The 26,193-nt window shown below is 39.4% G+C and overlaps 1 protein-coding gene across 3 annotated transcripts; it reads right to left on the bottom strand.

Moving 5' to 3' along the window:
* Nucleotides 1-3,745: 3,745 nt before the first annotated feature.
* TUBGCP6 (tubulin gamma complex component 6) lies at nucleotides 3,746-26,131 on the bottom strand. 3 transcript variants are annotated; one of them, XM_063155415.1, is made up of 28 exons: nucleotides 26,065-26,116; nucleotides 25,608-25,716; nucleotides 24,697-25,508; nucleotides 23,041-23,204; nucleotides 21,422-21,632; nucleotides 20,719-20,892; nucleotides 19,564-19,685; nucleotides 19,178-19,253; nucleotides 18,616-18,725; nucleotides 16,908-16,999; nucleotides 16,672-16,811; nucleotides 15,777-15,926; nucleotides 15,024-15,105; nucleotides 14,858-14,946; nucleotides 14,568-14,683; nucleotides 13,810-13,948; nucleotides 13,601-13,717; nucleotides 12,054-13,359; nucleotides 11,567-11,622; nucleotides 11,121-11,313; nucleotides 10,689-10,857; nucleotides 9,270-9,411; nucleotides 8,097-8,291; nucleotides 7,703-7,835; nucleotides 7,263-7,476; nucleotides 6,002-6,201; nucleotides 5,051-5,213; nucleotides 3,746-4,222 (listed from the first exon to the last, which is right to left on the bottom strand). In XM_063155415.1, exons 3-27 carry the CDS (start codon nucleotides 25,441-25,443, stop codon nucleotides 5,062-5,064), a joined length of 5,289 nt encoding a protein of 1,762 aa, XP_063011485.1. In that variant the 5' UTR covers nucleotides 25,444-25,508; nucleotides 25,608-25,716; nucleotides 26,065-26,116; the 3' UTR covers nucleotides 3,746-4,222; nucleotides 5,051-5,061. The 3 variants fall into 3 exon arrangements, with proteins under 3 accessions (XP_063011485.1, XP_063011486.1, XP_063011488.1); XM_063155416.1 differs by lacking the exon at nucleotides 25,608-25,716 and having other exon boundaries at nucleotides 26,065-26,131; XM_063155418.1 differs by lacking the exon at nucleotides 5,051-5,213.
* Between the last annotated feature and the right edge of the window lie 62 nt (nucleotides 26,132-26,193).

Raw genomic sequence — 26,193 nt, 5'->3', positions numbered from 1 at the left:
TAAGAGAAATAGCTCCTTTCTAGGCAGTGAGTCACCTGGTATTAGCATAGACATCTAAATAAAACGTGTAAATCATACCTCAGAAGTGTCTTTTTCTCCACATGAGCTATAAAAAGAGTCTAAACAACTGACTCAGATGTAAATGTCTGCAGTGTAGATGATCAAAGCCAGGTGAGGCACATCCACCACTGGAGCATGGGGAGGTGCAGACAGACAGACAGCAGCTCAGGCTCTGAGAGCACACACCACCAGCTCATGACTAGGTTCTCATGGTGCCTGTTCTGGTGGTAGCTCATGCTCCAGCATTAATGAGTCCTTCCCCCACCCTTCCCACAGTGAGTTGCTGACAAATGATCAAAATGGTCCTAAGAAGTCAATCACCTCTATGCCAAGTACTTGAAAGCGGAAAATATTTAGGGAAAAAATGTATTTACTCAGAAGTTTTATATCTAGAAAGAAACAATTCTGCAATTTTTTCCTAAAACTTCCTAGTTGGAATGTCCATAGTCTAAATCTTATTTGGCAGACCAACTTAAAAACACTTGAACATTTGAAGGAAGATGAAATAAGCAATGAATGACAAACATCAAATAAATAATTTAGAATCAGATAAAAATATTTCTTTTTTTTAAACCTCTAAATGCTATTATGTTGCTTTGTTATTAATTTTTTTGGCTTGGTTTTTTTTTTTTTAATTTGTATTCAACACTTAAAAAAATTAGGAAATTTGGAAATAATTGCAGATAAAGGGCTGGAGTTATTTAAGAGGAGAAACTGATGGGAGCTCCAACCCTGTAGCTGAGCTGTTCATTTGCCATGACAGAAGCACATGAAGGCATCCTTTTCCTGACTCCTTGCAGCCAGTGATTGAAACCAGCACTCCCTGACATCAAGAATCTGCCCTAATTTCAAACATGCTCCAGGATGGCATTCATTGCACATGTCCATGTTTGCATCTTAGCTTAGGACTGATATTCTGATGCCTCTTTTCCACCCCTGCTCACCACTGGGATTGGAGCACAGAGCTGTCCTGGGCCAAAGCAGCAGGATCAGCCCCTCGATGGAGGGAGAACAGGAGCTGTGCCCCAGCTCCGCTGGGCAGCCAGACCTCACCAGCAGAGCAGTGCTGGTCCCAGGAGCCACCCCTGGAGCAAGGACAGTGTGGACACAGGGCCCAGCAACTGTAAAATCACAGTAAGAATCCACAGTCTTCAGGTGAGCTTTTATAAACCAGAGGAGTCGGCTGCTGCCTGAGGATTCACGTGCTGCAGATATCTGCCCATACCCTCTGCCCAAAGAACTGAAATCACCTCAAATACCTTCAGAGCTTCTACTAGCAAAGGAGCACAAGCTGTGTTACTTCCTACCTTCTACAGCGGCCTCTCCCATTCCTCCACGGGCTCCCTAGAGCAGGGTCATAAGCACTGACACTGCTGGTCTGACCCTTCTGGTGACTTAGGATGCACTCATTGGCTCCTCCCTGGAAACATGAATTAAAAAGTTCGTCTTCCTGAAGTGACTTCACAAGTCCCTCTCAAGGATCAGATTTTTAGTTATTTCTCTTTTAGAACTCTCAGGCCTCCATACCTCAGTTCTTGGAAAAACACTGTGAAATGCGGTCCCTGACTCAAAAAGTAGCTTAGAATTCCCTTGCATGAAAACCGTCTAAGGATGGCAAAAAAGCAGAACCAAAGAAGGGAGGGAAATGCAGAATAACTTACAAAAGCGTTCAGACGGGCACGGCTCGGCTCGGCGGCGGGGCGGGCGCGCAGCCACACTTGTAGCTGTTCTTGGTGCTGAAGCAGGCGACGCTCCGCGGCAGGACAGAGCACGGCACGGCTCGGCACGGCTCGGCACGGCACGGCACAGCGCGGCACGGCACGGCACGGCACGGCACGGCACGGCTCGGCACGGCACGGCACGGCTCGGCACGGCACGGCACGGCACGGCACGGCTCGGCACGGCACGGCTCGGCACGGCACGGCACGGCACGGCTCAGCTCGACACGGAGCGGCTCCACGTGAATCCCCAGCCGGTCGCTGCTGCGGCTCCGGGCCCGCCCGCCCGCGCTCGGCACCGCCCTCCCCGGCACAGCCGCTCCGCCCGCGGGATCTCGGGGCAGGGGAAGCCGGTGAAGGCTGAGGCTGTGGCACCGGGGCAGCGGGAGCGAGGACACAGAGGGATCACCGGCGCGGGCCGGGGCTGTTTAATGCGGTCTCCCCCAGGGTGCGGAGCCTCCATCCCCGTCCCGCCTCCCGCCCGCCCGGGAGCCCCGCTCAGCCTCGGCCACACGGCGCCACCTCGAGGGCGCTGCCCGCAACTGCACCCGCGGCGCGGCTCGGCTGCGGGACGGGGCTCGGAGCGGCGACAGCGCGGCCGCGCGTCCGGCTCCGGACAGCGACCGGACCTTCTCCATCCTCCCGTTCACGCCAGCCTGAACTGCTCTCCTTAAAAGGAACAACATATTCCTTTGCTTTGCCCACGGCTGTCTCACTTAGAGCATCACTGCTGGAAGGAGGAATTCCAAGAGCGCTTAAATATGTCCAACCAACGCTTCCATGATCACCTCTGTTGTCTGTTACTGCTTGTGTTTATGTTAAAGGTCTGCCCCAGGCAAACCACAGCACTCAGACAGTGTTCAATGGGTCTTTCTACAGTAACAGTGTAGGGCCAAGCAATAAGGTCCCAAACATCAGACACTGCTCCCAAAGATGCTGGGTGGGAAGTCCCGTGGCTTGAGGACAAGACATCAGTCTGCACCAAAAGCCACGCCTGCACATACACACCCATTTCTGTAAATTCCTGAAGAACAAGTCAGGTAAACAAACAGGTCTCTGCCTCCCTAGGCAACAAAACAGCTCAGTCTGCAAGCCACTTGCTCTTGCAATCCCCTTTTCTGCAGAACAAAAGGCAGAGAGTTAATTAAATGCAGCACAGATGAAGAAACAGCATAGAAGATGTATGTTGCAACTGTCATTACCATGTTTTGACACTGACTTTGGAATCAGAGCAGAAACATTCAGGTCAACTTCACAGCTGGTATATTCTGTCTCTAATACTTATTTCTCATTCAGAAAAAAAATTATAAAACTATCTATACATCATAAAATAATCTTATTCAATAGTCCATAGTCCTGGCAACATGCCAGTCAGGCCTGTAGCTTTAAATAACTGTCCCCTCACCAGACAATAAACTCCTCATGAATATATCCACCTTTTAGTCAACCATGACTTCAGGATCTCAAAACCAAAGTATTTTAATGCTGACTGCCTCTCTATAGCAGTCTCATATTATGACATTGAAAGTTCAATTGTCTCTTCTCACAATATAAGGGAAAAAACCAAAGTGGGAAAAGGAATATTATGCAAATATGATGCTTTAGTTGAAAGCAGTAGTTGGAATATATTGGGAATTACAGCTTTATTTTGCCTCAGTGATGCTGAATTTCTGTTTTAGGTGTTTTAAATAATCACCACAAAATAAGATCCATAGTTTCAATTAAGGATAAAGAAACTAAGTTTGGCACAAGTGTTCCAACAATCACCAAGTGCTTGAATAGTCAAATATTGTATCTCCTAACAGACCACCTTGGCACATCATGTTCTCTTCCACTGTGACTACAAGTCTTAAAGAAATTAGTTATATTTAGATTAAGAATTAATATCAGTTTGAAAATAAACCACATCAAATAACAGGTACTAATATCTGTGGGAACATTTGTACCTCATACCCATCTCTCAGCAGTTTTAGAAAGTATCTGTTAATTTATTTCACATACATGTATTTACATTGAGGGAAATTCACACCACTGAAAATACAACATTTACACATTCACAGATATACAGTTTTGCACTCTCTCCTGTGTTAAGACCAGGCACTCAGCTCTGCTATCTCTGCAATAATGACAATATTAATTCTTAGCAGATCAAACAACAGGCAGGTTTAGTGGATTTTAAGCATCATCATGCTCTGTGTATGGTGGTTATACTCTTCAGGCTTTTAGATAGCAGATTATTTCACTGAAGAAAAATGCCTCCTGCATGGCATTTGCATAAGCTTCTATAAATCATAAGCATATACATATAGTTTCTGTTTTACTGTGTTATCAGTGATCCTTACTCTATAGAGTTCAGTTATCCTTGTAGTAGTTATTAAAGTTAATTCGCAGCAGAAAATCCTCCAAATGTGGTTGGTATCCTCTATTTACAAGCTTTGTTACCACTGGAAAAAATAAAATAAATAAAGTAAGCTTCAACTAAGATTAATATTGTAAATTCATCCTTGACAGCATCTGTGCCTTTTAATTAAAAAAAAAAAAAAGAAAATCATAATGCAGAAATCTGAGAACAAATGAACATTTTAACATAAGAAAAGTCCAGTATTTCTTTCTGGAATTATAAAATATTTTAAATAAATGCAAAAGAAGGACTATGTGTCAGTTCCAAGAGAAAGTGCATTATTCTAACAAAGCATTTCCTTCTTATGTTGCTTTCACAGAAACAAAGAAATCACAGAATCTTTCACAATAAAGATGGTGTGTTCCTATCACAATCACAACTGACCAGGAAGCACGTTTAGGTCCTCAGGAGACCTCTGTGAAAGAAGCAGCTCTGCTGAAGTTTTCTGGAGTGAAGTCCATTGTGAGAGAGAAAAGCCAAGAGAAATTCTAGGACAAAGCCCTCACGCTCTATGAACGGACACACCAACTGCTCTAAACATCCTCCAGTACAAAGGAAAAAAGCCAACAGAAGCTCCCTAAGCTCACAAACATCCCATGCACCAATACCAAGGGAATCAGCAAGCAGCAGCAGCATGCAAGGAAGAAGGGGAGGTGTCTTTTTAGAAGTTAGGGCCCGAGCCAAAGCCATTGAAGTCCAGAAAACTTTGTATTGGCTTTCAATGGATTCTGGAACAAGCCCTTGTGGAGAGAGAGCATTTTACAATACATGGTGACTGAAGGTACAAGTGGAGATGAACAAGCACATATTTGTTTTGTAGTGCTTAACAAAGAGGGTGTAAAAAACTGGGTCACTCATCAGATTTCCTTACAGAATGGTCTATTAATCTCTGTCCATGAAGCAACCATAGATCTCGTAGTATGGGCTTAGGTGGCTCCCACAGGTGTTCTGACTTCCTGTAGAATTTGGAAGCAGCCATTCTAACTCATCCTGAAATATCTGTTTTTGGTCCTTTGATACCATTTTTGGACACCCTTAAAGAATAAAAAGGGCAGCTCATTTCCTGAAGAATATAGTCTGAACTAGAAAATATTTTAGAAGAATAGATCTAAGAAAAGCAGATGCACCTCCCTCAGGAATTCAAGATTTTCTATAAAAAGGAACCCAGATCCCACAAACAACCTTTAAAACAGATGAAGGATAAGTAATGTACTTAAACACAAGCAAGATCTGAAAGACATATGGAAGGTAACCATTTCAGCACATTATAGCCTAAGCTGAGAGTGAGATGAAATTTTACCATGGTAAAGGAAAGAATATTTGTCAATAGTTGAACACAGTTGAAAAGCTTGCCTGGAGCACATGCTGGAAGGCTCTCTGAGCTTTAGTCCAACGTGGGAATCAGAACTTCCAAATCTCATACTAGTGGTAAAACTCAACTATTGCATATATATCTAAAATTACTTCTGAGTGGTATCTATCTCTCTCTCACTGCTGCCAATAAAAAGTTTCAGAACTCACTTCCAGAGAAAAGAAAAAATGTATGCACAAAAGTACAGCTAAATACCAAATACTTACTTTGTAAATCAGCAAAAACTTACAGTCAGTTTTGAAGTATCTGGTAGATTTAATGCGTGTACATCTCAATTGATGTACATGCAGATCTGATCTTGGCAAACCACAACAATGCAGTTTTCATTTGGGAACTATATTTCCAACATTCCTTAAGCATATAAATCTTCCTACTTTTACATTATATTACTAAAATATTCCAGTAGCCAGTTGACCTTTTGTTCCATCTAGAATTTATGCAATTTCTTACCTTTGAATAAGAAATGGGAGTAATACTTGAAGGTGTTGTAGGACTGCTGCATCAGACCAAAGTTGGGATGGACAGCCATTTGCTTCCCTGCATCGAAGCTCCACGACTGCGAGATGAGCTGGCTGCGGAACTTCAGGATGAGGCTGAAGATGCTGTGGATGATGTTCATCACAGGGGCTGCCTTCTCTGTCAACAGACCCCTGACAGAACAAAAACAACTGCACAAATCAGTTGATGTAATTTACTGGTTGTAAGACTATAAATGCAAAGGAATGACAACCCTTTAGGTTAAAGATAATGGCTTTAAAAAATCCCCAAGACTGCAGCCAACAAATTTTAAACAAGTTGCCTAAATCTAACACAGTTTACTTGCACTTCCAAGAAACTTATATCTGCCCTAGAGAATCTGATTTCTAGAAAGACATCTGCCTTTGCAAAAGAGATGACATTTAACAGCAACATGTTCTGACTTTCCTTAAACTTTAATCTCCTCCAATCCTACCACCTGCTATCCAAAGAGCAGCTCTAGGCAAGCCTTTTCTGATTAAAACTCGCAAAGACAGACATGAAAGGAGAAATTTCTTTTCTTGCTTTTAATTTCTGTTCTGTATCATCTCCCTCCATCTCACCACTTCATCATTTCAGTGTACACTGTACAAGAAGAAACCAAATAAACTGTAGCTCCTTTCCTTTCAGTCACACCACACCACGCCTCACATACAGTAACTAAGGGGCTAAAAGCTTGTGATTCCTAAAAGATGGTTGTCTCTTGCGCTTCTCATAAAGCTAGACAAATCTTTTTGTCCTTTCCAAGTCCTGGCCACTGCACACATATTAAAAGCACACACATTGTACAGAAGATGCATCTCATATCCTTCAGCAAGGCTTACTGTGCACACTAATGATGCTGAATGAAACAGCAGTAATTTACAAAGGACAGAGTGACAGAAAAAGAACTGTGGCATGTGTGCCCTTAGTTTAGAGCTGTCCTGAGCAGCTGGAAGCTTGCAGAGGCATGGTGACCAGGAGCAGGAGGTAACTCAAGGAGTCCAGGGAAATGAAAAGGATGGATAGCTGAGAAAAAGTATCAAAGTACAGACCTTGTGAGATGCCATGAAGTTCGTTTCTTACATAAGAACACTTTCACATGTAAAGACTAATTAATGTGTCAAGTAAAAGTCAGTTTTGCACAAATACATTAGGCTAGGACTGGCCACTCCCTTAACATGCATTTGAAGTAAAAGCAAGTATGGTAGCTTGCCTGAAGATTGCTTTGTTGAGGTATTCAGCATGTGTTCTGTGAATTTCTTCCAGGTTGCCCACAGAAGACAGTTTGTTTCCAAATTCACACCATGTAACATGAAGGATCTGATTGGCAATGTAACCTTGAATTACTTTCACAAAATGCTGCATCTCATGTTTATACAGCTGGAGCTGTCGAAACTGGACAGAATTTGATGCACGACTCACTAAAGCTGAAAATAAAAGCAGAAATATATTATCAACCACAGAGACCATCTAAAATCAGAATTTTTTAAGGAATTTAGATTTTTATTAGTAGAGTCTAATCCTGTTTAAAATGCCTTCAGCACCCTCTGCTAGACAATTGCTTATATACAGTTATGTCAAACTTCAAAAGCCACAATTTTCTCAGAACATCTTCCTTTGCATTTTGAACAGGATGCTCTCTTTCACACTCACCAGTGCGCTTCAAGTGAAACCAAACATCCTTGAGAGTCCACACCATGTGCTTCAGCTGAAGCAAAAAGGAGAAAATCTTGTTGTATTTATTCATGCAGCTCTCAGTAATGACAATGTTCAGAGGCCAGTCAACCTACAAGAAACAACAGTGCTGATCATACTACATTTTTTGTTAGAAATTATAACATTATTTAAAAATACAAGTATTTCAACAATTATTATGTATTTTAATAATGCAATGCAATGGGCAGGCTAAGTAAATCCTGTAGTTTCCATTACACATTATTTTACTCCATTCTTAGATACTGTATTCTTATTAACATATTCACTTCACCACTGTACATAAGAACCATGGCATAAGTGCAGTATTCTACCTTGCTCCATGACCTCTTACCTTGTACCTGAGCTCTAAGCAGCTCAGAGCATCCGGTGCGTTGGGCGTGAACATTTCTGGGAGATACTTGAGGGCAAAAGAAAGATTGGAAGCAAGCTGGGTGTCACCATGAAGACTGTACTGCAGTGCTTTATTTAGGATAGAATTAAGAACCAGTGGATTCAGCAATTCACCAGGTGTTTGTCCTGATCCAAGCTGGAGATAAAAAAAAAAACCAAACAAACCACTAATTACATCATATTAATAAAAAGTCTTGGCTCTTGAACACAGGTGAATTAAAGCACAATGATAAAGTGGTGATTACCCTGCTTTGATTGGAAGTTTTTACTTCTGCCATAGGGATGCATGAACAGCATAAAAGCAACTTCTGAACTATTTTCTGTTCACAGCCTGAAGGGTAATCTCATACCTACACTGATTTATTTTCTTATGTCTGCTGTGGTTCAGTTCCTCCTGCAGGAAATAGAGTCTTTAGAAAGCCAGGGACCCAAGGAATTTACCTGACTTGAATCTGCCTGTCTCATCACCTCAGCACTCTCAGAGGTTTACAAATAAAGCTATTCATCAAGTCTAAATCCCCAAGTGCTCTCCCTAGTTGGGTCTAAAGCATTTTCAGAACTCAGAAAAATGCATTAACTCTCCTACAGCTGCCTATGTCCATGGGCAACAATCTGAATCAACCCAGGCTATCTGTCCTACCTTGCTGTCTTCCCCATGAACACAGCAGTAAGTCATGAAAACACTGCCTCATCAGAGGGCCAGCACTCTCTTCACATGGCCTCCCCTCTGCTCTCTAGCTGAGGATATTTAAGGTAAGAGTAGGTAGTTTGCAACACAGTGGGCAGCTTTCCACTGGATTTTAGCAAATGGCAACAGGCTCTTCCAGCCTTGCTGCCAGCAGACAGGAGGGGACAGCAATAGTGCAGCAGCTTTCACAGGAAATAGTGAGGTACCCTTCCAGGAGTGCTTATCTGTCCAAGACCTTTTCATTCCATCCCTACAACATTAACAGCGTTCCTTGCTACAGACTTGTCAACACAGTACAAAAGAGGAAAACTCCACAAGCCAGGATTCCAATTCACACCATTCTCTCATTCCCATCCAAATCAATTCAGAGGCATGAAGGCAAAGCAGACAACCCAAACCCTGGGGTTAAGACAACAAAGCAAATACCTTCTCAAACAACAGGTCACTGAGTGACTGAGCAAACTCCCCATCTTCCATTAACAAAAAGTGTCTCAGTGCTTCAAAATGCTTCTCTACATTCAGCTCCACAAAGTAGTAATCAACTATTGCTTTGTTCACAAGAGAAACACTAAGAATAAAAACACAGAAAAGGTATTACACTTACATGCAACTCCTTCCTTACTGTTAACATTCAGCTGTGGCTACATCAGATTAATGCTCCAGTACTTAACCCTGCTATCTAAGATGTTATTCATATAGGCAAAAAACATGAAACAAAAAATCCTCATCCATTATATATCAGAACTAAAACCTACCACTTCAGGTAACTGGGTTCTGAAAAATACTGGGGAAGTATTTTAAGACTGGCTACATATAGTGATCTTTGGAATATGCTGCTGGACCTGGATCAACATTTTATCAATTTTTTATCAATAGCGTTCTGATCTCTGTCACCTACACAAATTAAAAGACTATTAAATCCCCAGTAAGAATATACTAATTGAAAAGAACTCTGACACCAGATATTAAGATCTATACTACAGTTTAGCATCTAGATCTATCCACAGCCTACAGTACCGTGTAGGTATTCAACTTAGCTTTAAATACTTTAAATACTTGCCTATCAGGGATAGGGTTATTCTGGCAGCACAAAAACTCAGGCTCAGTTTGCTGAATGTGTGAATCTGCACACAGATCATTCTGGCAGCCAACCAGGTGTTTAAAATAAGGTTAGACAATAACATCTTTCTACATTGCACCAAACTTTGAGTATAGCACACTGAGAGCTAGCAGATGGAAACTTAAAGGAAAGCAGATTCTAAAAAAGTGTCTGTGAGTAATTGTTTTCATGACAAAAGCTAATCTTGTACAAAGTAACAAAAACTTTTATTTAAAATATTATTAGATATACTCATTAAACCATCCAACATGTATGTGGTTTCCTTATATATTCCAATGTAACAAGAACTGCTTCCATTATACCTCAAAACAGCCTTGAAGCTGGAGTTCCCACATAAGCATGAAATACACCCTGATCAATATGAGATTTCAAGAATTTAAAGATATTTTTTAACTCCCTTCGCTTTCATTTTTCAAATATAAACTAGCACATATAAAGAATACACCTTCTTTTTAAAAGAACAAGGAAATAATGGTGTCAAAATCACTGCTGCATAATCTACAAGACTTCCCTCTGAGTGCTTATATTTCAAACACACATTCACATTTTTAATTTGCACATAAATGTCTAAGTTTATGTTATTATTTATCATGCAGATCTGATCTTTTTAATTACTAATGGACCATTTACTGAATTATTTCTAGGACCTAAGAGCAAATTTAACACATCTATGTGCAACTCCTTTAATTGCAAAATTAATTGCAAAATTCCTAACAAATACTCACTGAGATACAAGTGGAGCAGTAATAGAACGTTTCATCAGCACTGGCAGAGACAAGAGCTCACTCAGCTGTACAGCAGTTTCATCTGTTGCAGACTGCACTGTAGGGTCCACAGGAAATGTGTATGATCTTGGTATCACGTGATGCAAGAGATGAGAAACTGGTGGCTCTGCTACATTTAAAAATACACAAATAATATAAGTTATTATAGTTAAGAAGCTTAATAATATGTTCCTATTAACCTCTGTATACAAGGTTTCTAGGTCAGAAAATCATAACGTCAAAATGTATTTCTCATCTTTGTGCCTTGGAGCAAATTGTTTGGTTATTGCAGTTCCTAACATTGGTAATTCACTGGTAAGTCATAACATTCAGCTTTCTAGCTCAAATTCATCACATCTTCTATTGATCTACTATTCCAGCAGTTCTACTCACACATCAAATCATAACTATCTTGATACTTTTCAATACAATACTGATCAGATAAGGCTTTCAAATAAGCTTGTTCTTTCTTCCATGCATCTTCCTCTTCCCCTTCTCTCTCCTTGGTTGTGGCAGCATTAGCTTCAGAAGATAAAGTTTCTTGAGGCACGGTATCTTGAGAAATGGCCTTTTCAGGTTCTTCTTTCTAAAATTCATGAATGGACAAATTTTATGAGAGATGTTGGCTTTGTCTGTTCAGGCTTAATGTGTTCCTACAAGTAACTGCCTAGCTGTTCAAATGAAAAGAGAAGAGCCTACTCGCCTGTGTGTTTCAGACACGTAGAAACAATACGATTTTACAGCAACTGCTAGATCAGAGAGGAATTTACTACCTTTACTTTCAGTTCAATTTTTCAAAAGAAAAATAAGTCCTCTCAATAATCAGTTTTGCTTCTTACCTGTAAGCTCTGTGTGGAATCTGGAGAAGGGTCCTTGTTGACAACATCTGCAATTACTGTAAATACAATTAAAGTCAGCATTTACTTAGACCTGCTTATAATACTTGGTTCATACCTCAGATCTGCTCCTAAAGCAGTTCAAGATTCCTGTATAAACTATTGCAGAAACAACCACACCAATAACAGTACCTCCCCACAGCTCCATCCAGGTAGTTTTATGTATGTTCTCTACTTAAAGACTCTAAAGGTCCTGTTTCACAAAATTTCAGGCTAAAAGTTTCATTTTTTAATGCTCTGCTTCTTGCATACAGGAGACAAGTCTAAGCTCAAATTCTTTCCTCTGAAATCTAGCACTGTATGAAAAGTAATGCAAGGAATTAAGTGGAATAAGTAAGGAAGAAAGGACCCGTTTAGAAAATAAACATTTGGAGTTACTTTCACAAGCCCTTAAACAAATGCTGACTGAATAAACCTAATTTTATTTTACCTTCTTCTTTCTTTTCCATTGTATTTTCCTTTTTATCATTTTGAATATTAGCATCAGGAGAGTCTGTAACACTGTCAGATATCTGTGACTGAGGCAAAGTCTCTTCCTTAACTTGTGATGGTTTTGCATCCTTCCTGCCCCGTTCAGCAGGAGAGAACTCCTCACTGTACAGAAGTGTCTGAACTGTGGAGTCGGACGAAGAACCCGAAATGGCTTTACGATGAGGTATGGGATCACTTTCTGTAGATGGGGCCCACTTCCCTATTTCGATGCTAGACTGAGATGCGTGTCCAAAGGGGCTCCAACGGGATTTCAAAGGCTCTGCATCCGACACCAGCTCTCCAATTTTGATGTGTGACTGCGAGGCGTGCCCGTGGATGTTCCAACGAGGCCTGGCTGAGGCCACCTCTGACACGTTTTCACCAATCTTGATATTGGCATCAGATGCATGACCATGGCTGCTCCATCGAGGCCTTGCAGGAGCTACATTTGACACATACTCTCCAATCTTAATATTGGCTTCTGAAGCATGTCCATGGATGTTCCACCTGGGCCTTGAGGTCTCTATCTCTGAAGCATATTCCCCAATTTTAATATGAGCTTCAGAAACATGCCCATGAATATTCCATCGAGGTCGCCTAGACTCAACTTCAGAAGTACAGCTGCTGCTTTTTATATGGGAATCTGAAGAATGCCCATAAGGACTTGAATGTGGCTGGTAAGTGTCCACTTGAGGTACATATTCTCCCACTCTAATGTTGGCATCAGATGCATGTCCATGAATATTCCAGCGAGGCCTTCTGTTGTCCACATCAAATACGTTTTCCCCAACTCTGACATGTCCCTGCCAAGCTGCAGACGGTCTGAGAACTGTACTGAAATCATACTCGCTCTGCTGATGCAAGGGTGCACTGTCTTCTTCTGGTGGTCCTCTCACAACAGCCTGACTTTCACTCACTTGCAAAGTCTCAGAAAGATCTGAGTTAATATTTTGGAATGCTTCATCGAGCAAAGATCCTTGCATCCTGACAGCAACAGACTGTTCATCTTGTGACTTTGTTAAGAAATCTTCTATATTTACATTGGATTCAGGCAAGGACTCAGCACTGTATAGAGAACTGCATGCTTTCTCTGAATTTTGGAGATTGCTTTCAGATCCTGTTGCTTTAGGCTGAAAATGCTCATCATTATTTGCTGGCTCTGGCACAGGCAGTGCTTTGTCAGCAGAAGCTGCATATCCCTGTTCAGTCTCAGATTCTTCTCTGACAAGTGTCTCATTAGAAGGCAGAGGTTTGACAAAAGACTCCTAAAAAGTAAATAATTATTACACTGTATGGTTGGTCACATATCAACCTACTAATTAAGGTATTACTTTATTACAGGATTAAAATTTTCCCAATTTTTCTGATGAGTACATAAATGATAACTACTCACCTTGCTGTTGCAGTGAACCTTGTGTTTACTGAACTGAAATGAACCATGAAATTAAGTCCCTTTAGGGAAACCTGGAACAGCAACTTGAAGTTTATGTAAGAAAATAAACTCACTTGTGAAGGTGGCTCTTTCTCAACAGGGGTTTTATCCAAAGCCAACTGGCACTGTTTATAAGGAATAATATCTAATTTTCTCCTGTAGCTTCCCTCTGGAAGTTTTTCAAGCATTTCCTACAAATTAAAAAAAAAAAAAAGAAAAAAGTCTTTAAGTACCAAGTATCAAATTTTCTAAATTACACTTCTTAAATCTTTTTAGGAGGTACCTCAATGCGTTTTTGATCTTCTAACAGAAACTTAAGACGGGCTGTTTCCAACTTGTGGCGCTGGATTTTCCATAATTTTCTTTGTTCCCTACGGGCTGCATCATCAGAAAGTTTGCTATAATGGTCAATTAATTCCTGCCTAAATGAAGGTAAAAAGAAAGTTACAGATTTTTGCACACTGATTTTCATCTTCCCATCTAAAGAATAAAACTGTTTAGCACTTCAGAACTGAGAATTGGTTCTGAAAATGTAGAAGCCAGAGCCTTCAGTCACAGAATAAACAGGTGGAAAACACAGGACTGCATTTTTAGTCAACATGTATTTCTGTAACTATTTTTATTAGTATTAGTATTAGTAGGTAATTCATTTAGTTTAAGTAAATTTAGATGAAACAGAAGAAAGTGAAATATCAATCTAACTCCAACTGCTTTTTACTTCTGCTTTGACATATGTGACCATTTTTGCTGTGGGCTCTGCTTTTAAATTTTAAGATGCAATCAATTTTTTTCCTGAAATTTTTATTATAGCAAAACCCAGACTGCATAGGGTTGGCACAAATCAGTGGGTCCCAGATTTTATGGCCACTAACAATTTGTAACAAAATTGCTCACTGATTGCCAAAAATTCTTACATCCATCTTCTAACTGCAAATATTACCCTTGTAGAACAAATTCTGCAAAATACTGTGAATTTTAACATACAATTACTTTTTCCTGAGATCTTTATGATAATCTTGAAGACAACTCAGATACATTTACCTTGCCTTTTTTTCCAGTTCTTCTTCTAAAGCTTTCAGTCTTTTTTCTCTCTCTCTGAGCTCTCGGGCATAGCTGAAATCATCATCAATCTCCTCCTGCTTTATTGCAAGACGACGCTGCATAAATATTTAACACTTTTAAAAGCTGTTCCCAATACCAGCTGTAACACACACATCTACAAGAAGATCTTATTTGTACACCATGAGCTAGTAATTCAACTTCAGTACAACATATCCATTCATTTATTTGCCTAAGAAATATAGTCTGTCTCTAGAATGCCAGAGAGATACCTCTTGGTCCTTTGCAAACTGTTCCTTCAGCTTCTGAAACTGCTCCCGTTTCTTTGCATCCAAAGCCATTCGTTCTGATATTTGCTTGTCTGTGTTGAAAGAAAGATTCTGTTAGTTTACATTAACAAAATCACTAAAGAGCACATAAAATGCCACTATAACTTACCACTAATGGCTTTCAGTACTTTGCTAGCAGTTTCCCGAGCATGAACAATTAATTCTTGTTTGGCTATTTCCATGCGCAAGTCCTAAAAATAAAATAAAAGAAAATAAAATTAAATTTAAAAGAAAAAGCCAAGGTGGAATTTTTTCTATTATTTTAGACTTGAAATACACTGATACACAGTTGCAAAGACAGATGCACATTTTATAATAGTTATTAATCAATTAATACAACAAAAATATGAATAAAACAAGTAAATGCAAAATCTACAAACTAGTCTTGAAAGTTAATACTCCAAACTTTAAAACAAACGAATTCCATCTGATATATAAACTAAATTGATGGAATCTGAAGGCCAGAATTGTCTTTGTAGTTAAAATGTTTTGAAAAAACAATCAGCCATGGAAATCACAAACAGTCTTATTTGGTTACTAATTAGTTTATCTCATTTGTTAAATCAGAATCTAACAGTCTTTTCAGTAAGAGGACAAATCTCCTAATGTAAAGAACTAAGATCAAAGTCTAACACTCATTTAATATATGAAAAGGCTAAAAAATATCAACACACCACCTATACTTTTAAAAGCTATATTACATAATTTCAATATTTAATGATTTTTATTTGCGGCAATTAAAACTGTAATTTACCCATTAAAAATCTGAGTGTAAATACAAATTCTTTAGAGGTTATAACAAAAATGAAAATTGACTATTTTTAAAAAATCATAATGAGGTATTTGCTCCTTTTTCATTTACCTTTTCCTCCTTGCTTATGGAACTGTATCGAGCAATTCTTTCCATTCGACCTACGTACACTGCACAATCTCTCTCTATTTCCTTCAGTTCTTCAAGGGAAAAAATAACTGAAATCCGGGGAACAGGTATATCTGACCAACATATATAATGCTGAAAAATGAGAGATTTCCTTTTACATACATTTTAAATATTATGAATTCACATTACACATTTTTTTAAGTTAGTCCTGCTTCACAAAACCTCCATACAGGATCTATTTCACTTGAGGTATTAGGCTTACATGTGACACCACATAGCTGATAATGAGCTGCTCTGCTGAGACTGAGCAGCTCTGATGTTAAGGAGAACACTTGCTCCCTGGGAATGTTTACAGACTTTACAGACTTTAGACACCTCTCTGGTTGTTTTATTTTTGGACATATAGAGAGAAGACACAAAGTAGTTGAACATGTTTTTCTTATCAAGGACAAGAATCATTCTCCAAAATACCAATAAACAGAACTTTTTGAAAATGCAGTGATACAGCTGAAAGAGCTGTGCAGAACTGAGCCATGACCTGGTAAGAGTGAGGCAGTTTTAGACCAAAAAGGAGTAGTGCAAGAAGTGGAAGGCACTTGTTTGAATGCCACAAACATTTCTGCTTTCAATACAATGATAAAAAATACATAATGTACATTGTATACAATAAATCTGATGGTGTTAAAATGTCTATTTCTGCAGTGAGGTGGTAGCAAGTAGAGTGGATAATCAGCTCACAAGTATCTGAGAGCAAGTAATTACCCTTCATCATCCTACTTACACAATACCAAGTTTTGTTAAAGGAGTGAACTTGCTAAAAACCTGCACTCTTGCTCTAGAGAGTAATGTAATAGGAAGGAAGCAACCCAAAACTTACCCTAGGACAGCACAATTTCAGCAAGTTTATGGTTTTCCCACATATGTATACATCATTAGCAATATGCTTAAGAAATACAGGGACACAGTCTTCTACTTCTTTTGAAATCAAAACATAACCATGAGTCCAGTAATGTTTATCTGTGTAACAAAAAGATGGAAATACATATTTTAGTTATTTAATTAACAGCACAAATTATACTAATTAGAAATGCTCCATATATATATATACTGTACCTCTGAAACAAAGATAATCCTCATTCACCTGAATCATAAATTCTCCATAAACATCTCTGAACACACCACTATATACCCAATCATAGATAAATCTGAAAAAAAAATTGCTATTTTTAATAGATTATTTTAGTGATAATTAGTTTAGATAAGAGAACAGTGCCTCAATTAAAACAATTATTTTATTCCTGCACATCAATTTACTAAATATATATAAAAATATACAGAAAACTTTGCAGCACATCAAGGGCACAGCAAGAGAAAAGCAGAAAGGATTTGTTTTAAACAGTGGTAATTTCAGCAGAGAGAAACTAAAAGGGGATAAAATAAAGATGCAATACCAAGTACTTTTTCCCCAGACCCAGAGACATTTTTAATATATATGCAATGATGAGAACTACTATTTTGGCATATTTATTCATGCTTTTTCATATTTTTTCTGTGTGAGTCAAACTTTTGAAGAAATAAAAAACCCACTATTTTTATACAATCTGAGGCTATTAAAAAAAAAGGCTCAGAGGTCCTGGGAGATTTTTTTTTTTTTTTTAAATAAACACTGTGCAACAAAGAGGAAGCATTTAACACAGCAACCTCTGCTCAACTTCAAGGTTGCAAGTAAAAAGTTAAGCACTTTTAAATTGTTAAATCTGATGCTTCTGTGGTTTATTTGAGCAACAACTTGTATTATTTAATTTCCTTCAGGTTAATAAATGAGTGGGTAACACTTTATGCAGATAATAGAGGCTTCCTTCCAGAGTAGTCCTGGGTAGTCCTGATCATAATTGATACTTCAATAGCTATCTGCAGCAAATTTAGGAATCAATGCAGCAATCTAGATTTTTTTAGGTTACATGTAATGCCCTTGGTATTTCAGAAATCTGACTTCCTTCTATAAATAGCAGGGTAAGAGCTGTGAAGATATTTCAGTGAGGCTTCTGGTAAATCTGAAATTAAATTTCTCCGAAGATAATTTCATGTAGAAGGAAGAAAACACAAGAAGGGTGGCCATGGGAGGAATCTTAAATTTAGAGCATTTTGGCAGATTTTTGTTTTCTCTTGTATTTTTACATCTATTATGTAACATTGCAAACTGATGATGGACTACAGCTATAATTCGTGTAAATAGCTATTAAAAAATTTACCATCTCTTCAGATGTCTGTAAACTAATAATTTTTCAATTGATGAGCACTGCTTAACAAAACTGTTGCAATCTAAGGAACTCTACTTTTAGTTACTCCTATTATCAGTTAGTTACATGTACTTAATGAACAACAGATATTTTATTCATTTTTGCTTACTAAAAAGCCCACAACAAAAAGACAGTGGAAAAAAGCATGAACTTCCCCAGTTTGTACAATAAAAGAAACTTGTCAGTTTCCAGTTTTGGGATTTTAATTGAGGTATGAGGAAAAAAAAAGTTTATCCAAATCTTATATTTCAGTATGAACTTCCATGACCAGCAGCAAGAATTAAGTCTTATTTACACATATTTATTTACTAATCTAGCCACACATAACTCCTTACATTGTTACTTAGCTAAGAGGGTCAGAACAGCAAAATTAACCAATTTTAATATATACTGCATATACAGACATGTATTTTTTACTGAAATTATTAAAAGCCACCCTTAAACATGCAGAGTCACTCACCAGATTACCAATTCATAATTCTTAAACTCAGTTATGCAGAGAACAAACAGTATGGACACACCTTGTGTATGGCTCACAGCTTGTCTTCAATAAAGAGAGAAGAACTGGATAATGCTCATTGCTACAATTGTTGAGAGCCTCTTTGTACAGATATGAAAGCAATTTAACACCCTAAAAATGAAAAATATTTTAACATTAGGCAACACACTTCACAACATCTTTAATAACAAAAATACATGGCTTGACATATTTCACTAGACTCAGAAGGCAGTTTCAACTCATGTCCTCCATCTACTTGCAGTTAAGATCACTTCACCTGAGCAAGTTACCCCAAGCTCACTTTATCATCTCTAGAGTGAGACAGGTATGTTTAGAGTTGGATTCACATGACTAGAAGGCTTATTTTGAGCTCTTTGTTTATTTCAGGAATTGAAAACCATGGACAAATTTCCATATGTTTAAGTATCTGGAGAAAGGACTATAGTGCTTTAACTGGAGGTCCAGGATCATAGCTTTGCTAGTAGAGAGACCAGCACTAAGTATTTAATGTAAAATCCAACATATTTGAAGAATATTAACATTGAAACCCAAAACAAACATAAAAATATCAAACAAAAAATCACCGTAGGAAATGAAGCACCAGCTCCACCACTGATCCCCAGTGCTGTCGTTCCTATGCCACACAATTCAGCTAAATACCTAAAAAACAGTATTAAAACATATATAAAAACTTCAACCAGGAGTCTCCAAGATCAGTTATGAACTTTGCTGAATTTCAATATTGTACAACAATCACATTCAATCTGCTGAATGATAACAGGCATAACTAAGAAACTGAGTATAAAGACCTTGTATGTTTTCCCTCGAATAGTCTGGATATAAAAAATTTTGTAAAACAGAGGAAAAATACTGACAGACTAAATAAGAATGCCCATGTAATATGGCCTTCTCAGTGTATATGCACTTTTTCTGCAAGGAAAAGCTTAAACATTCAATACCATTCTCTCACCTCAGCTGACGACCTAATTTCCTGAATAGAAAGCTGATTGTTAGAAGACTCAAAGTAGGAGGTGTTGACAAAACACAGGCTCGGTAATATTGAAGATACTTTCTCAGTCCACTTGTGAATGCCTGGCATGAACAGAAAATACTTAAAAGTCTTACTGTGAAAGTTGTTAACAGTCTATCAATGTCTCTCATCGATTGCATCAGCATGAAAAACAAACCTTTTAGTAAAATAAATGGCATATGCAGGAAAGGGAGACTTGAACACTAAAGTAAGGGGCGAGTGAGGGTCCATGCAACTTCAGACACTGCAATGAGCCAGATCACTCCTCTGTACTCCTCACACATGCAGTGCATAGAGCCTGGAGCCATGCACAGTGAAATAAAGCATCTTGGCTCAGATTCTTTAACTTGTCCTTTGAGGAGCTCCTCATTCTCTATAAAACCAACCCAGGGAAACCTGCTTCCCTACTTTCATGCCTAAACTGGATACTGCAAAACACTTATCTAGGACTTTATCTAACAGAGAAACCTTCTTAACAGAAATTGAATAACATTGCTGTAATTCAAATATTCAGCATGAATAGATTTTCATAACTAATCCTAACTTAATTCTATACATTAGGAAGAGATTAAATTGCCAGATATTACAGTGTGTACATACAGCTCAACATAATATGCCGAGGACTGACATGGAAAATTTGCATGCATAATTTTGAACCAAGGAAAAATAATTAAAGCTATTCAAACCATCTTTTTCTACCTCAGTTTTTATTTTTGAAAAATATATTTTATATATATACAGTGTACTAAGAAAGTTCTTGTATTTTAATTTTATACATCTTTCTGTACATATAAGAAACGTTTTAAAAGCATTTAAAAATTTCAATTCTTTAGTCCACAACAGAACAATATTACTAAACAGAAGGTAACAAAGACATTTTACTGCATGTTTCAGTGGAAGCAAGCCCTCAGCACAGAGAGCTGTGATTTAAATACATCAGCACTGTTCCTTGCTGACCTGGGATGGAGCATTACACTAAAAATATCCTGCAGTTTTGCAGAATGCAGAAATTCCAGCTTTACATTAAATCAGTGACCTTCTCTACCTCAGATAATTGGCCCATTAAAACCAGTTGATTTAATGTAATTGTTTTACCTGAAACACAAGTCCTTTGCTGTATGAGGAATCCAAAACTGGCTGAAGAGAAAAGCGACTTAGCCGCGTGTAATAGGTTCCATACTCTGCAACTTCTGAGAGCAGGTTATGCATTGTCTCTGGTGATGTTCCAGACACATACACCCCCTCCTTTATCACAAAGGACTGAGCAGCCTAAGAGGATACAGGGAGGAAAAAAAAAGAAAAGGCAGGCAGATTCAATGATTTCTAGAGCTGTATTCTGATTTAAAATAGCAAACACTTACACACAAAAATAATAGCAGACAAATTCTCAGTTTAGATACTCAGGTGACTGAGACTATATAGCTAGGACAGTGAGACAAACATGGAATTGTAGCAAAATTGGAGGAGTAGGAATGATGCTTTAAAATTTACAGAATAAGACTCTTTACTTAATTCCTTAAAGAAAATCCAATTCTACAAAATTATTTACACATCTATTTTCAAGTACTCATAAACCTATTTTCCCTTTAGAGAACTACAAATAATCTTAGCCTATTACAGTAACATAATTACTGCAATAGATAAATACTGCCCTGTTGACATTAGGCAACATTCAACTTCTTAACACTAGTCACAACTGCAAGATCTCAGCAGAAATAAATGTATTGAGGAGGAAACCTCTATGAAGGAAAAAACCAAAAAGATTTGACTAGGAAGGGCAGATAAAAATCTTCCCTACCTGATTGAGTGAAAATGTGGTGGATACCACACCAATGAGGACATTCAAGACATCCTTAACCAGTTCAGGTTCTTTGACCAGCACAAGCTGAGGAAGCTGAAGTACAGTATTAGCAAACAGCTGCAATTCCCCTTCTCGAAGTTTGTAAAATTTGTCAAAAGCTTCTCTCCCAGCTTCAGTAAGATACGGTTCCTCTTTTTTACCAGGTGGGCTGTGGCAGAGTAAACACAACATTACAAGGCAATTGTGTAATGAAAAGAATGGCATACAACTCATACAGGAAGAAAAAAGCATTTCAGAGTTTTGCACAGACAGAATTCCACACAGAAAAGTTACTTGTAATACACATTTGTAAGGGAATGTGCAGTCAATGAAACCAGAGCTCAAACTCAGTGCAGAGAACAAATACATAAATACATAGATAATTTGAATATCAGTTCAAAGAGACAGAATCCTTGGCACAGAACTACCAGCTGCTTTTATGGCCCTCCTTCATGCAGTTTTCACACTAGGAAAACAAGGAAAATATATGCCATATTTCCATGGTTCATTTAATGCTAATATTCAAGTAAGTTGAAGAGAAATACACTCCAACTGCTAGAATCAACTTCTATTAACACATTTTGCCTGTCCACAGTGAAGATTACTATCCCCTCCAAAACAATTTCTATTTCCAATTCTTCCAAAAACTCTGAATTCTAGTAGCAGGTACTACACAAAATCAGTCAGGCATGTGGTCTATATATGGCTCTTAGACCCCTACAGTCTAAATAGCAGCAAGAAAAATTGTTTTGTTCTAGGAAAAAGCTCAAGTGGGCTATAGTGGCTTTGAAAAGTCAGAACAGTGAATTTCTGAGTTTCTGAGCTTCTAAGTCTCAGAGATAAAAAACCACTGTTCAACAATGCAACAGCACACCACTAGATTATTATTTAAAATGAAAGAAAACATACAGAGCAAAGCTTCTCCAAGAATCAGGCTCATCACTGGCCATCTGAAATCTCAGAATACCTGCCATACCTTCTTTTCCTTTTACCTTCCATTTTAGGGGAGCCAGGAACCCTTAACAGGACTGCAGAGAGCTTTCTCTCAGGAGATGCATCTTCTACTCAAAAGCCGAAAGAACTACAAGCCTAACTAGACCACCAAGAAATCTGTTACAATTTTCTCATTTGTCTACAGGATGGGGAAAGGAATACAATACTCTACAATACAGGGAGATATTTGTTTAAATCTTCTACTGCTCTACAATTACCACTTTCTCTTTTGAAACTGAAAATAAGGAATCATTTTATACTGAGACAAATTGCATAGCATGTAAGAAGTGAAAATAGATAGAAAAATGCTGCATTTCACACAAACAGTGTTTTCCTAATCCCTTCATTTTTTGACAAAGTTGATTTTATCTCTTCCTGAGAAAGTGCTGCACTCTAAGAACCAGTCTGTTGAAATCACACAACTTTTATTCCTTTATCCCTATTAATGCAGCATATTGAAATCTGTGAATTAGACATGCTCATTTCACTATTTATACTGAGGTCATGTGGAACTAAGATGCAATGCACCCTCACACATTTGCACATGGTGCACAGTAAATTTACCAGGAAGATCAGACACGTACTAGCCAATTCTTTCCCAACACCTTCGTTTGCTGGGTCCATATGTAAGCACTGCATCCCACAAGTCTATGTCTGGAGTCATGCTTGGCTCTGACTGAGAATCAGGAGTCAGATTGGATGCTGACTGGAATCCCTCATCTTCTGACTGGTCTATACTTTGGGGAACCTGTCAGAAAGAGTTCAAATGTCAGACATGGAAACATTTTACTGAAGACACATTTGTTAATGAAAAAGATGTTCTGCAATCATTCCTGACCAAATGACTCAACGTGACCCAACCTCTCTCAGCTACTCTCCCATTATATAAAGCTTAAATTTTTATTGTAGGCACTCTTTGAATCTTATGAGTCTCTATAGGTATTAATGCCCATACATAAAAAACAAATCACCTTCAAAATAATATACTACACTTGTTGGGGTTAAATTTTAAACTTTCTTGTTTGGCAAGCATATAGTGCTACAAATGGAGAATCTCAGGTATGGACATTCAACAATGTAGCATTAATACTGCTTTACCATTTGTTCCAGACAAAGGATCCAGGCCACAAATCTTCAAATTTGTAAGCATTTTGTTAACTATGACTAACACAGTTTGTACCCCAATTCATATGCAGAAAATCTGTAAGTGTCCAAACAGTGTATATGCCACATCCTCAACTCCCACTCAACAGGACCCATATGTGCAGAATTATCCTCAATTTTAGTAAAAGACACCCATGTAAATCACATCCATGTAAAAAGCAGCATATTCCTCAAGAAATTGCAAATTTTCCAGTGTGATAGAAAGAGGTCAGCACTAACTCAAAAAGCTTCTGCCTCCTCTAGGTTACAATTTACATCCACATGTGAGCACTGAATGGCAGAGGGTTTTTCTATTTAATGTGTTTGCCTTCAAGTTTCAGTTCAGACCCTGAATTAAAGGAGTTGCAAGATCTATCCATATGTTAAGTAAAGGGAACAAGATGAGGATCTAAGGGTAGGCTATAAATAAGCCTACCTACACACAGCAAAAATGGAAAGAAAGAAGAAAAACTCTGAAAGTGTACCCAGTACTTCTACAAGAATAAGCCAGCAAAAATAAACAGAACAGACAGCAAAAGGGGAAAAAAGATACAGTAGAAACTGTACACACTGAAAAGGTAATAGGACAACAGGAACTAGGCCATTAAATGGGAAAAAAACAAACCCCAGAAAAAATGCTTTAAGATATAGCAAGCCAAGACAACAATACAGCAAGTTAGGTAATGCAATCTGAACAGCAAATCAGTACATTCAGGCAGGGATGCTTAGGCAGTCAGTCTGAGCACTGCCAAGCAAGCAGCAATGCAGAGGAGCTCATCAGACGAAGCAGGCAAAAATGCAAGGGAAAGGTTGCTAGGGTGGGGAAGGCATAGATACAGCTGATGGCTTCAATTCATAAAGGCTATGGCCACATGATGGGTTTTGACACAGCTACAGGGCAAGACCAAGGTTTTTGGTATCATACATCTCCAAAAATAATATCTGGTTCTCTGCAAAGGAAAGGATCCCTGCTCCATCTTAAATTCCAGTGCTGTAGGCTTCTATCACCAAACTACTATCTACATTTTTAACTATATTTTAAAGTGACACATGAAAGCATGCATGCACTCCTTAGTCCAAACCAAATGATACCATACTTTAATTGCAAGTCCAGACAAATCTGCATTGTCAGGCACTGGTGGTAAATCCAGCTTGATGTCCATATCATAGGTGCGGCTGTGGACGAGAGCACCGAAGAGTGAGACGCGCGTTTCCTTCTCAAACTTGTCCCCAGCAGGACAGCTCTGGGAGAACAGCCCCATGGCAGGAAGCCCAGTGCCAGGGGCAGCCTCCATGATCTGCAGGGTCTGCTGAATCGTGTCGTTGAACTGACATTCTTCGTTTGTTATCAGAGACTGTATGTCAGCTTCAAACACACTCACATCATAATAATCATAACCCTGGTATTTGACATTCCTCCCAACATATTTGTTGTTCAGAAAATAGTCCTTTTTTTGTGGTACCAGCTGAGGGGGACCTGTCCCAGCAAGCTGTACTAAGAGATCTAAGACAGAATTAACTTCAGTAAATGGTAAACATTCAGCTGTTTCCAGTTCCTCCACAAGATTCTCCAGTCTATCTGCTTGAGCACCTAGGCCAGCAACTCTCAAGTTGAAAGACAGCATCAAAATTTTGTTTTTCACCGGGAGTCTGGAAACGTTTGATTGCAGCTTACGAGCCTCATCTTGGAAAAGGTTCATGAACAGGGCATTATAAGCAACCCTTTTCAAATTTTGCTTAGCCCTTCTCTTGCTGATCTTCTGCCTGCCTAAGTGAACCTTCCATGGCAAAGCTGTCAGGTGTGCTTCACACAAGTCATTGAACAGCTGTGTAATGCTCTCCATTGCAAATGGAACTGTCAGGTTTTGGCAGGTACAGTCTGGGTCTCTGATCCCATGGGAAGAAAGACCTGAAAAATATCAGAAGGAAAAAACTCATAAGGTGCATAAGAAATTGGTAAGTATGCTTTAACTTGAACTGAGACAGCTCAAAAGAAAAGAGAACTGACCTCACACACATTTAGGACATGAGCTATGAAAAACCCACTTTAACTTTTATCATCAGTGAAGTTATGGTGCAGGAAGCTTAATTCCAGATGCCAAATTTTTCTCGGGAGACTGAAATAAAAGAGGGAAGATTGTCCAGATCTAATCCCGGATTCCTGCGGGAGCACCTCCCTCCCCTCGCGGTGCCTGCAGCCGCGGCCGCGCGGGGAGAGGGCGCGGGCAAGACGCGGGCGGCGATGGTGACCGGGGGCGGCCGCACGGCTGGGCCGGAGGGTTCCCGCCATCCCCGGGGCACGCCGGAGCACCCACCCAGGACTGGAAGGGTGTCGGCACCCCCGGAGGAGCTGCCGGCGGCGGGGCTCACCCTGAGCATCCAGCCGGGCCCCCATCCCCCGAACCCCCCACCGCCAGCAGCGCCCCGCGGGGCTGCCCGCGCCCTTCCCGCCCCCCGGGCCGTACCTGCGGCGCTCCCCGGGCAGCGGGAGCGGGACGGAGCCGCCGCCGCCTCCTCCCGCCGCCGCCGCCGCCGCCGCCGACGTCACCCGAGCGCGACCGGGCCCGCCCCGCTCCCGCCCCGGCGGGGGCCGA

The sequence above is a fragment of the Melospiza melodia genome, chromosome 4, assembly GCF_035770615.1.
Source record: "Melospiza melodia melodia isolate bMelMel2 chromosome 4, bMelMel2.pri, whole genome shotgun sequence".
Taxonomy (NCBI): Eukaryota; Metazoa; Chordata; class Aves; order Passeriformes; family Passerellidae; genus Melospiza; species Melospiza melodia.
Note: the sequence above shows the minus strand (reverse complement) of the source record. Positions and strands in the feature narration are given on the sequence as shown.

What these genes read in the sequence shown, in the direction of transcription:
- TUBGCP6 (XM_063155416.1), bottom strand. Translation starts at nt 25,443, where the DNA reads ATGGAGAGCATTACACAGCTGTTCAATGACTTGTGTGAAGCACACCTG. An exon ending in CTGGTGCTTCATTTCCTACG is followed by an intron (nt 18,726 to 19,177) that starts GTGATTTTTTGT and finishes TTTCATTTTTAG; the next exon opens with GGTGTTAAATTGCTTTCATA. An exon ending in CCATAAGCAAGGAGGAAAAG is followed by an intron (nt 15,106 to 15,776) that starts GTAAATGAAAAA and finishes TTTTATTTTTAG; the next exon opens with GACTTGCGCATGGAAATAGC.